At 35.9% G+C, this 12,939-nt stretch overlaps 2 protein-coding genes across 2 annotated transcripts; one reads left to right on the plus strand and one right to left on the minus strand.

The window, feature by feature from the left end:
* Positions 1-155: 155 nt before the first annotated feature.
* LOC137714387 (CRC domain-containing protein TSO1-like) lies at positions 156-5,184 on the minus strand. Its single transcript, XM_068453618.1, has 12 exons — positions 4,995-5,184; positions 4,354-4,508; positions 3,811-4,252; positions 3,543-3,698; positions 2,904-3,454; positions 2,739-2,813; positions 2,508-2,664; positions 2,314-2,412; positions 2,155-2,221; positions 1,538-1,709; positions 664-1,441; positions 156-574 (listed from the first exon to the last, which is right to left on the minus strand). Exons 1-11 carry the CDS (start codon positions 5,061-5,063, stop codon positions 691-693), a joined length of 2,694 nt encoding a protein of 897 aa, XP_068309719.1. The 5' UTR covers positions 5,064-5,184; the 3' UTR covers positions 156-574; positions 664-690.
* A 2,217-nt stretch (positions 5,185-7,401) lies between these two features.
* On the plus strand, positions 7,402-11,226 carry LOC137729803 (putative G-type lectin S-receptor-like serine/threonine-protein kinase At1g61610). The gene is made up of 7 exons (XM_068468841.1): positions 7,402-8,101; positions 9,418-9,528; positions 9,616-9,860; positions 9,992-10,202; positions 10,306-10,543; positions 10,686-10,836; positions 10,918-11,226. The coding sequence occupies exons 1-7, from the start codon at positions 7,402-7,404 to the stop codon at positions 11,224-11,226; spliced, it is 1,965 nt and encodes a 654-aa protein (XP_068324942.1).
* Positions 11,227-12,939: the final 1,713 nt, after the last annotated feature.

Raw genomic sequence — 12,939 nt, forward strand, 5'->3', positions numbered from 1 at the left:
ATACAAACATAGGACCTCTGTTTCATCAATAAATGCCATAAACATTTGAGCTCCAAAATTCTTGCCAATTTGCCTTCAGTTACAGAGTGGCCTTACCAATCTGTGCATAGTTGAATTTAATAAAAAAGAAAATTACAAATTTTTTAGCATCATATTTATCGAATAAATCGTTATCCCATAAGATTGAATTTAACTTATTTTTTGAAATTATAAAAAATAGAAAAGGATAACAAAAATTACCAAGAACTGGGACAATCAGTAGTCATTGCCTCTAACAATGTGGGAATAAAATTGTAACAACAATTAAATGATAACTAAGATCATGAGAAACAAGATGACAATGTTGCGTTTCCAATTTTATGCAATAACCTTTGCGAAATGCTGCCACTTTGGTACACTTACATACCAAATCGAATGACTGCACATCACAAAAATAGGGGGGAAAATATTTGTAAGATATCTGAAGATGTTTCCACACTCGAACCGGACAACTGAGCCCACAGAACAATGTCTGCAAATGTCTTCTGCTTCCAATTGCAAAAAGTAAAAACCAGAGACACCCCCAGAGTAAAAACTGAAGCAAGAAACATGTAGGTAAGCATTTTGATGACAACTTCAGAACTATAATATGAGTAGCAAGCAGTGGAATGACGAGGTACTCACTGTGGACTCCATCAGTGTCACGGCCATTCATTTCTTTCTGCCCTTATCGTGAAGGTTACTAGTGTTCTGAATGATATCACTACCTTCGGAATTGCTACAAGGGGTAAGGGGTGGGAACGAAGGGACAGCCTTCAATATGAACTTGCGGCCACTTCTCAAGCTCCCTGAAGAGCTTGCACCAAGCTCATGATTGTGGTTGTGAGGAGGAGAAACCCGTTTCTTATTGGGGGAACTAACTTTCACAGACCTAATAGGATTAGAACTGTCCTTCAGTATCTCAGGCGTTTCTTCTTGCAGAAAGTCATAAAGCCCATTGTCAAAGTCAAGACCCTGAGAAGATTTCGTCCCACCTAACCGAGCCATTGGGGTGACTGGTGAACTGCACCAATGAAGAGAACTACTAGATGACAGACCTTGACTTCCAGGACACAGCTGCGCTTGTGAAGCATTTTTCCAATCACTTCTTGATGATGTGGAAGAAGCAGAGGCCTTTGAGTAAAGATCTGATAATGGAGTAATATGGCATGTAGTGGGGGCAGCATCGTATCTTGTTGAAAAAGTATCCGCTACTCCAACGTTGTCATAGTCCTCTCGCCAGTGGTAATAACCCATATTCGATAATTCTTTACTTGTCTCCAGAAGAATGCCACCTGTCTTTGAATTTCTCAGAGGGAATCTTGTTGATTTTTCATAACATGATATGATGGTAAGATCAGATTCAGGTGATCGAAGGTAACTTGTAGGAAGGCACGGGGATTTTGGTATGTTATTTGCATGACTAGACAAAAAGAAAATAAACAATCAAAATTAATTAGAATCACATTATGATTTAGCATTTCAGGATAATTGGGACTTCAAAATCAATGATTCTTACTCTGAGCAGTGAAATGATGGCGTCAATGGAGTGTGGTTGTGTAAATCATACAAATCAGTAGACAAAATATCTTTCTTTGTTGCCACCATTTCCAGCTTCTCATCAAATGTTTCCTTACCGGCTTTGTCACTGATCGTGTCTTTAATCACACCATGCTCTATTGGAACAAAATCTATAGAAAACGAGATTGAAGTGCAGTATTAAGACAAACAGAGTCTAACTGATCAACTTTTCTGGCAAACAAATACTTGTGTGTAGTTCCATATATCTTTCAGCAAAGCAACAATTCTTTCTAGTTTACTTTCACAAGCCCATTCTTTTAGGCATTATGCCTTAGATAAAAGTAACTTCTAATGAATACACTAAAATTATGTAATATTCTATGATCTATTTGTTAGGTGATTTCTTAATTCTGTTTCTAGGTTGTCTATCAAGACCATTGATATGTGAAATCATGTTTCAACAAGTAGACAACACAACATAGTAGATTATACGGCATGAATACACTATTCTATAAATATGAAGGGGACGTTCTTTGTTATCCATAGTAAAACAAGTACACTACAAATGTTATCACATGGAATTGGGAAACACTGTTTCTTGGTTTAGAGGCTTACCTCCCTTTCTGCCATAAACATTTTTACATCCATCACACCGGCATCCACTGGAGCATCCAACATTGGCCTTTGAGATGAAGCAATTCACAAATATAAGATGAACTGAAAAGAAAAGATAACAAACACTGTGTCATGGAAATATAGATAAGTATTCAAGACCTGATAGCATTCACAATATTTTTTCAGACACATTGACTTTTTGCAATTGCATCCCCTTTTGTGTCTTGCTGAGGCTGGTGTAAATTGAATTTCTTCTTCCTGTCACAAGCAAAGACAATCGTTCAGTTTACAAGATTAAGGTATACCATCAGTAACCGAAAAGGGTTAGTACTACAATTTTGTTGGAAACTCACTAGCTGTACAATCTTGGGAGCAAATGCAAGTGGATTACGGGCTTCAATTTGTTGTCTCGTCTCAAGAACCGTATCTTCATAATCAGGTATATTAAAGCATCCTTGGCAAGCACAAGTTTCGGCACAATAGACTCCAGCAGCAAAACAATCGCAATAACTGCAAAGAAATGTATTAAAATGTGACAAACAAATATGCACTTATAATATTTAACAAAAAGTAGATCAACTTACAGTTTCAAGCACTTGGACTTCTTACAGTTGCACCGCTTGCACCCATCACTATCTTTAGAGCTTGGTGTTTTTTTCCTGGAGGGTCATACACAAACACATATTTGAACTGCAGATGGATATGATGAATGAATCTTACCACACTACATAAAAGACCATGCCTCTGACCTTTTCTTTTGTGAGCTAGATTGGTTCAACTCCATATAACTATCAACATTCTGAGAATCTAATTTGCTCTTCTCGGATGGAGATCCATGACGCTCAAATTCCACAGTATCGGGAGACTGGGTGATGGAGGAGCTTGCGGCAATTGAATTCTCAGTTTCATCCCTCACATTCTCAGGTAAATGGTGGTTCACAACAGATGATGATTTCATAACTTGCACACCAATGTAGTGATCTGCTAATTTTATGGTTGTTGCACCACGAACAACAGGTGCAGCATTGACTATGCTATTTAGATGCAAGCCAATACCTGATGGTTTGGGAACAGTTAAAGGAGAGCTTCCACCATACCGAGGTGGCAATGAGGCTCCCATCTGTCTCTTGGAAGTTGCTGCATTAGGTACTTGCACAATCTCCAATTCTGCTGTGCTGGCAGGTGGTTCTGAATTGTTAACTTTCTCTACAGAAGAACTGTCTCCTTTTCCAGTGGCACAAGGAGGTGCCTCTTCAAACTGAAGGCAACGTCTATGCATGCCACCTTGGTCATTTTTGGCCTACAATAATCTTGTGGTTATTATACAAGAAAAATTAAATATATCCTAGCAGCATACAGTATCTAAAAACTCATATGAAATGGCATACCTTATTAGGAGCATGCAATATCATGTTTCCAATCATTCCCTTTGAGGTTCCACCAACCTTCTCGGTACAATCCTCATACACCTGACCAATCTGCAAACGTCCAGGAGGAGATGGAGGGTTATGATCACAATCATCCTGCTGTCTACCTCCAATACCCTGTAACTTAAAAGTTGGATCAATCGTAAGAACATGTGGAACAATCACATCCCTTGTAATCAAATGTCCTAGTCCTTTTCCTTATAATGTAAAGCCAAGAATCTGAAGTTACCTGATTATGAAAACCTAGGTGATACTCCCCATTGAAAGCATTATCGATGGATAAGCCGGATCCAACCTTTGGGCACTCAGAAGATGGCAACTCACCATCACTATGCACTTTATTTTTCACAGGTTTTGGATCAAATTGCTTTCCATCAAGGTCCTCTTTAGCCTTCTCTGGTGGTGCCTCAGATTCAGATGCATTGATAGATTCTTTCAAACATGGATTGACTGATTGACAAGAATTCGTACAGTCCATCTCCATGGGATCAGCTAAGTATTCATCGACACCCTCCGAGGAACTGTTGGTCTCACAGTCCTGAGTATCAGTAATCAATCCCATCTGCAGTTGGGTGATATGTTTCTTGGAATCAACTGGAACATCAACAAACTTTTTGGCTTCATCATGTGCTTTCGTTTTTCCTACACTGGATAATTGCGGGTATTGAGGCCTGGTAAAAATAAAGAAACTGTCAAGGTGAGCAAACACGGAAACAACAAAGAGACTGCCCAAGAAAAAACAATTGGAACTAGAATTCAATGTATACCGGACCTTTTCAGGAAACTTGTTTCCCGGAGTGTATTTATGCGTGGTGACGTGAACACAAGAGGAGGAGAGCTAAGTCCCGGGAACCCTTGCACTGCATGTGAAGCCTTCACAGGCTGTATTGGTGATAAATTGTTTATGTAACTGAAGACTGGTGACTCCTGAATTAGAGGAAACATATATGAATAAAAGATTCAATTTCCGACCAACATTGGCAATGCTCAATTCAGAAACAGAAATGACAAACTACTAACGCCTCGACTCAACGTTTGATCATCAATTACTCGCAGAAAACCGATTGCATTGCACATTGAGAAAGACCCCAAAATCACAAATTCAACTTCTCCAACAAAACACCACTAAACCCTCAAATTCCAAATGTCCAAAACCCTAACTTTGACTACCCCTACAAAGCACCAATCCCACCAACCTCAACCCACAAAAATTAAACCAAAACCCACATCCACAAATCACCTATTTCACAAAAATAGGCAATAATTTTACTAAAAAAAATAACAACAAAAAGGAGGTATAAATAAAGGGTAAAGATCTACCTATAGATTAAAAAATTATCACAAATAAGGAAGTAAAAAAATCCCTAATCCAAAAACAGAAAGATTGAAATTTGGCAGTAAAAATAAATTTACTTGAACTGGAGGAGAATCTGAGGAAGGTGAAGTGTTGGCCTTGATTTTGGGAATTTCAGGTGAATCCATGGTGTGAACTCGGAAGCTTAATCGAAACCCTAACCCTACAATTCTCCGCCTGCATTTTTCCCACTTTACTAACCTCTGGTCAGAAAATGTGAAAGTCTGAGAGAAAATGTGAGTTTTTACATTTTTCTTTTACTTTATTTTCTCGCTTAAAAAGAAAAATAAAAGAGAGCGGGATTTTAAAAACCAAGCGGGAATTGTAATTTAATGTTGATTTGGGCTGGTCTTAATGGGCTTGGTTTTAAATAATGGGCCGGATCCAAGCACTAAATTTGATATATTTGAAAATCTGTTGGATATGCGCCTACAACTTAGGGCTTGGACATTATCATTAGCAAATCTAATATCTTTCTATTAACAAGGTTCACTATATTTGCGTTGAGTTGATTAACCAAGGGGAAGCTCAACTTTGACCAGAATTTTGTTGATAAAATCTGGCCAGGATTTTCGATAAATGTAAGGAGACTCTTTTGAAAGTTGGGCTCTGCATTGATGTGTCAGTTCATATTTTTTACAGAATATTTTATAATATTAGTAGGAAAACTAATATTAAATTGTGAGGTAGCAGCATCCAGAAAGAGTCCCATTTTGAGAATCTCATCAGCATTTCTAAAAGAAAGTTTGATATTGTCAAAGTCAATACACCCACCTCTGCGGTCATCATCCATTCTTTATACCAAAGAAGTAAAAAAAAGTAAACAATTTTTTATGTCGGAAAATAGAATATAGTAATGTTCTTATGTCAGAATTGCATATTTGGTTTTTTAATAGAAGGGAATATTTTTGTTCATTATTCTCAAGTGATAGTAATGTTCATCATCTTATTTATCATTAGATGATCTCAAAACTTAAATTATGTAACGGTGATAAATAGAGTAATGAGCATTACTACCACTTGAAGGTGGCGAGCAAAAATGCACTCTTAATAAAATGACGTTTTACTACAATGGTGAAAAACAACTATGCTTACGCACTTTATGCACTATGTTATGAGTTTTATACCTACCTATTCTCCTCCCCTAACAACTAACTGTTTAACCTATTAATATTATAACTTTACTTAAAAGTATATGCATTAGTACTAGAGCTATACTCTTTGAGTTTTAATTTTATTATTTAGTTGTACAGGGATTAAAAGATAAGAATTTTCTTGATTTGGTGAAAGTTAAGAATTGTTCAATGCCTAAAGTTTAAGATGACTTTGAAAACATGTAGTTGTCAGTTTGTCACTATGTGAAGCGCATTATGTGTTCGATTCTTTGGCATGCAATTCTGTTGGATTCTATGTACTCTTTAGCATTTTCATCTTGAGAAAAAAACTGTAATTTTTTGGGTCAACTGGTTTGTACAAAACTGTAAGCCGGTTCTGTGAGTAATTTATTGACCAATATACATATATACATAAATATATATATATATATATATGTATTTCTATTTCAATCTGGCTCAGAATATAGACAACCCCAAACAGTTGACTAATGAAGATTATGAGGCTTCAGCTAGCTAAGCGTCTAGCTGGGTTTTCATTGTTGGATAGATCATAGCTGGATCTTCATCTAGATCTCTCTACTATCACTAGTTTCAAATAATCCATGATCAGATCTGCACCTTAATCTCTGTAAATTAATGGCCATGTTTCTTCCTCTTACAATTTTCTTGATCTCTTTGTCTTCCTTCTCTTCATCTCCATCTCATGCAAAAGACACACTCACACCTGCAGACATGCTGACAGACAACCAAACCCTAGTCTCAGCCGGTGGAATTTTCGAGCTTGGCTTCTTCAACGAAACCATTTCGGGATATCACTACCTGGGAATTTGGTTCAAAGCTGATGCTACCAAGGTTGTCTGGGTTGGTAACCGCGACGTCGCCCTATTGGATTCCTCCGGTGTGCTACAAATCCGGTCTGGGAATCTGCTTCTCTCTGACCGTCGACTAGTGCAAGTCATAGTCAACGCAGAAAATGTTGCCTCCTCCCCCAACACAACTGCAACGCTTCTCGAAACTGGAAATTTTGTGCTTAAAGAAGCAGATACAGGCACGGTCTGAGATTTTGATAGTATATAATTTCTGTTTCTCCAATATTCCCCTTTTTAACATGTAGCCCTATTGGATACAACATCTGTTTTCATACCCCAACCAACATATCTTTTTCTTTTTGTTGATCAACAGTTATTAGTACTTTTATATGTCAAAATTCCATATATAATATAATTCAGACATTATTGTGTTTTCAGACCCTTGAGATTTATTTTCACATCGATATCTAATACGTCGGATTTCTATAGGTACTGTTATATGGCAAAGTTTTGATGTACCAAGTGATACATATCTTCCTGGGATGGAACTAGGGTTGTTTGAACTAAACACAACGCAGCCAAGCTATAACATCCTTGTTTCTTGGGCAAGCCCCCAAAACCCAGCTCGTGGTCTCTTCACTTTAACCATGGACCGGATCAACTCCACAAAGCTTACTGTTTGGAGAGGAGATGGACGCCAGATGGATATCGCGTTCTGGGATGGACAACACCTAAGGTTTATTTTTGACAACACAACTGAAAATAATGACTACACTTTTAGGTACCAAACCATTGATGAAGAAGCTGCCTACTACACCTTTAGCAACAATAAGAAGTACGACCTCATATGGTTTGTCATGTCTTCAACTGGAAATTTGGACCAGTTTTTTTTGGCAAACGGGAATATTTGGTCTGTGAGTCATAGTTTGTGTGAGGACTCAAGCGGGGGTAATACCGGAAAATGCTTGGCGACTTTACCATCTATGTGTGACCGTGGCGATGATTTTTCTGTGATGAATGGTTCGTTGCCATCTGCGTTTAATAATGGATCCATTTATATGGGTACTAGTGATTGTGAAACATTGTGCAAGAGCAATTGTTCTTGCACTGCATTTGTTGCGGTTCAAGATGGTCAACCAGTTTGTCAACTTTATTATCAGAGTAAGAAGGATATTTTGAAGGTTGTTGATGAGAAGGGCTCTGGGATTATTTACATTCGTGGTGGTAGTACTTCTTCAAGTGGTAAGTAGAACTATTAATGTCTTAAATTTAACTGACCAAACCAAAAATCCCTTCTATTTTGATTCGAGAGAGAGGGTGAGGGTTTTGACTCATTCCTTGTTTCGAAAAGAGAAAGTGATTTCCTCACACATATTTTCTTTCTTGACATAGTCGTAGTTAGTTTTGCCCTTCTAAATTGAATAATTAAATAAAAATGTAGGAATAGGAACAAAATAAGGAAGAAAAACTAATAAAAATGACTTAAAAACTTTGAGTTTTAACGATAATGATAAAATAAATGTAAAAATATGATTTTTCGTTAAAATGAACAGTACTGTAAACTTTTCGTTAAAGTTCCCAAATAAGGGTGTGCAAGATACAATCAAAAGTTTGGTTTTTTTATTATATGATCTGTCATGTTATATTATTAGATCATCCCAGATTAATTATTCACATTAGTATAATAATAACAAGACAACTAGTTTAACTACAACAGAACATTCCTATACATAGTATATGCTAGTTTGCAATATAAGGTAACATCAACAAAAATACATTAGTATATACTTGGATTAATGGTGACAACCAAATAGCGAATTTATATTCTTATCTCGGTGCATTGTTTAATCAACATGTAGTTTGTATTCAGAAACGTATTAGGTATTTTGGAATTCTTTAGTTTTCTTGTTTGACTTTATGTAATTAACCAATGTATTTTAATGAAAAAAAAAATATGCGAGACGACTATATACATATCGATCATAATTACAATAACTTATAATACTAATCTAAAACGATATTCTCATTCGATAGCGTATAGCTGCAGTTAAAGGTTGTAACTTGCATATAATAATATGAGTTTTAATTAAACATTCTTGGTACTATTTACTTTTAACGAAAAACCATATTTTTATCCTTCCTTAATACTATTCACTACACCTTTATTTGTCATTTTTCATTAAAACTAAAAAAAATTTGAACTTTTCGTTAGTTTTCCTTATAATTATACACCTTCAAACAAAAATTTGAATATAATAACATACACATCACACGATTCCAGTATTATAACAGATTTTGGAGATAAATTATGTCCTGCAAAATAGAATCTATTGGAGAGATCTCAAACTCAGTCAAGAAGACTTATTGTTTACAAAAGGTTTAGGAGATTAGTTGGCTAAGATAGTGTGTCAACCCGCTTATACTCAAGTTCAAATCTCCCTCTTTGTAGATGGTGAGATTTACACAAATTTTTTAATTCCTTCAATTTTTTTACTTTTGTTAGTGTTAATTAATTAACACTTACTAGCAAAATGTTGGCATTGTCTTTCACTTTTCAGATGGTAAAAATTTGAAATTCTGGCTGGCTATCGCAGTTCCCTTGGCTTTCCTCTTGATTCTTATGCCAATATCGTTATGCTGCTATCTGCATTATGGAAGGAGACTTCAAGGTTTGATCGGTTCATGTGATTGTAATTAGCAAGGTTGCATTGCTCAATGTCCGTAATGATTGACACTATTTTCCTACTTAATGTAAGCAGGAGATGAAGCAAGCAGACAACAAGAGATTATCAATTCGGTTCAAGTGAGATTATTCCAAATTGGTTCCACCGACGTGTCACCAATTCAATATAACGGAGCTAAAATTGCGAATATAATGGAATTAGGCAGGCAAAAGGATCAAGAATTGCCCTTGTTTAGTTTTTCTTCTATACAAACTGCGACCAATGACTTTGCCAAGGCTAATAAACTGGGGGAAGGTGGATATGGCCCTGTTTATAAGGCAAGCCGTCAGTTAAACTTAATTCACAGCTTTACATAGCTAATCACAATTGTATTCGTCTTTGTCAAGATTAATTTTTTGAAACCTTCAACGTGCTTGGTTTTTTATGTAATGAAAATTACCCATTGCAGGGTTTGCTAATGGATGGGAGGGAAATTGCAGTGAAAAGGTTGTCCGAAATTTCGAGGCAAGGGTTGGAGGAGTTCAAAAACGAAGTGTTAGTTATTTGTAAGCTTCAGCACAGGAATTTGGTTAGGCTTTTGGGATGCTGCATTGAAGGAGAAGAAAGTATACTAATTTATGAGTATATGCCCAACAAAAGCCTGGATTCTTTCATTTTTGGTTTGTGCAGTTTGATCTTTTAGCTATTTACACGTTCTACATATGTTTAATGTTGGTGTTATAATTTCCTATTTTCTCATTGATTTTGTTCGATTGAGTGCAGATTCAACCAAACGGAAGCTTTTGGATTGGAGAAAGCGCATGAACATTATTGAAGGGATTGCTCAAGGCATCCTATATCTTCACAAATACTCAAGATTAAGGATCATTCACCGCGATTTAAAGACGAGCAATATTCTCTTGGATAGTGACATGAACCCTAAAATATCAGATTTTGGCATGGCGAGAATTTTCACAGACAGTGACACTAAAGGAAAAACAAGCCGGGTTGTTGGTACATTGTAAGTTAAAAGGCTTTGCAGCATGTTATTTTCCGAGAGTTAACATAATGCTCACACACCAATATTGGTCTTGATATATATGGTCTCTGTACCTTTTTCTTTAATTAATTCAGTTCCTGATGCATATAACCTCTGATTTTAGTGGTTATATGTCTCCCGAGTATGCCATGGGTGGCCTCTTTTCCGAAAAATCAGATGTGTTTAGCTTTGGAGTGATCTTATTAGAGATCATAAGTGGCAAGAAGAACATTGCCTTCTTTGAGGCTGATGATCCACTAAACTTACTAGGCAATGTAAGCATATTCTACAACTGCGTACTAATTTTTTTTTTTTTTTTTAATTAAGATTTTTGAAATTGGGGTGTTTAATTTTAGGCCTGGAGTTTGTGGAAAGAAGGCAAGAGCAATGAATTGATGGATTCGACATTGTCTGGTTCTTGTTCGAGTAATGAAGTTACCAGATGCATTCAGGTGGGTCTTTTGTGTGTGCAACAAAGAGCTATGGATCGACCAAACATGTCGGATGTTGTTTCGATGCTAAGCAGTGAAACATTTGCTCTGCCTCTTCCTAAAGAACCTGCATCTTGGAGTCAACTAAGTTCCACTGATGCAGATTCATCTTCAAGTAGGCAAAGACATCAATCTACAATAGATGTGACGACTTCAACAATACATGCTAGGTAGCAAAGGCTGCTGTTTGTTGTAGAGTTTAGTTCACTTGTATTAATGTTGTAATATATCATATACAATTATGTTTATCTAACAGCCCGCCATGTTCGGGTGCCCATCGATATACACCAATTGAGTGGAGACTGCATCTTTGCAGTCCAAAAATAAATTTATTTGATTGCTTTTTGTGAAGATTTTAGATAGACCGCACAACGACTCTCTACTACCATATCGGTATTATCTTATTGTACAACTTGTAAAGCATGCATCAATGCATGTGTGAGGGTTTAATCATAGTGTCATTAGAAGTGGAACATTCGCTAGATTGACAAGTACATCTTATCACCTGCATAGTAGCGCATGTGTGAAATTTTGTCACAAAAATTTCTATGTCATTTTGAAGTGGAATCATTTAATATTATGTAAAAAAAATTCACTTTCAGATCATTGCAGGTGTAGATCATAGCTTTATCACTAAAGATTTTGGTGTCATTAAAAGTGCAATCATTTATCTATACTATTATTTGGAAAACCCTCTTTGTCAACAAAAAAATGTAAAATTTCCTTTATGCCCTTATCAGTCTTAATAAATTGAATAATTAACATAAAAATTAAGGATAATATAGTAATTATACCAACTAATCTATCAAATTTCTCTGTCTCACTCCCTACTTTTTCTCCTTCCATCTACTTTTAATCTTATTATATATATTCCTTTTATTTACACAACATTTGCGTGTCGACTCCATCTAGTTATAATATATATATACATACACACACTAGCATTTACCTACACACTTTGTGTGTATGAACATATTTTTTTAGAAAATGAGAAGTTGAAAGGGAGAGGGGGAGAGAGAACGTGGGGGTGGAGTGAGAGGTTTTTGTTTTTTGTTTTTAATATTAGAGGAATTTTAACATCACCTGTAGGCAAGGCTTCAATAAAAAACAGTAAAATTTGGACATATGAAATTACATTATTGCCCATCATTTTTTTGTGTGATAGAAGACTAAGTAATATTTTTATCCTCTTTTGATTGACAAAGTGGGTTTCATTAATTAATAAAGATATATATATATATATATATATATATATTTGTCCATTTTCCAATTTGAGATTCTCGTATTCTTCAACACCACCTCCTACGCGAGACCACTGCATAGTTGCACACATATGCAACTTATTCTACATTGGTCATTTAAGTGCAAAAGTAAGACAAGGTAGTAAACTCCATAGTTTCGGCAAGTCAAAGTACATACTCAATTTGGATGTAGTCAATTAACATGCTCTGATATCATATATATCAAGATTTTAGATAAACATAATGTAATTTTTCAAGATGGAATCAAGATTACAAACATTCATAAAAGTAAAATTTAGGCCGATGGCCAAGCTATGTAACTTGAAATCTAAATTAACTAGAAATGTAAAGAAAGCAGTAAAACTCTAGCAATGTTAAGGTCATGAAGGGCAAAATAATGCTACAAATGTCCATTGAGATCACTGAAGTCGAATTGAACTTAGTATAAAACATGTGCCATGGAGAGGAAATTAGGGTGGTTGAAATTGTACATCAACCGAATTATACTACAGGCTAGCAAACTGTAAAAAAAAAAATTATCTCAGGGATCATAGGCAGTTTTTGCTCCAAAGGAGACTTTGAGATTGTGAGTAAGAAGACTTTGCTGAAGAGCAATTGAGTTTGTGTTGGAAAGCAGTTTAAGAAT

The sequence above is a fragment of the Pyrus communis genome, chromosome 1, assembly GCF_963583255.1.
Source record: "Pyrus communis chromosome 1, drPyrComm1.1, whole genome shotgun sequence".
NCBI lineage: Eukaryota > Viridiplantae > Streptophyta > Magnoliopsida > Rosales > Rosaceae > Pyrus > Pyrus communis.

Excerpts from the sequence above, each read along its gene's own strand:
- LOC137714387 (XM_068453618.1), bottom strand. The coding sequence starts at position 5,063 with ATGGATTCACCTGAAATTCCCAAAATCAAGGCCAACACTTCACCTTCC. Across the intron at positions 2,222-2,313 it reads AATATTGTGAATGCTATCAG|GCCAATGTTGGATGCTCCAG; the intron begins GTCTTGAATACT and ends TTCATCTCAAAG. Across the intron at positions 1,710-2,154 it reads TGTTTATGGCAGAAAGGGAG|ATTTTGTTCCAATAGAGCAT; the intron begins GTAAGCCTCTAA and ends CGTTTTCTATAG.
- LOC137729803 (XM_068468841.1), top strand. The coding sequence starts at position 7,402 with ATGGAACTAGGGTTGTTTGAACTAAACACAACGCAGCCAAGCTATAAC. Across the intron at positions 9,529-9,615 it reads TTATGGAAGGAGACTTCAAG|CAGGAGATGAAGCAAGCAGA; the intron begins GTTTGATCGGTT and ends ACTTAATGTAAG. Across the intron at positions 9,861-9,991 it reads GATATGGCCCTGTTTATAAG|GGTTTGCTAATGGATGGGAG; the intron begins GCAAGCCGTCAG and ends TACCCATTGCAG.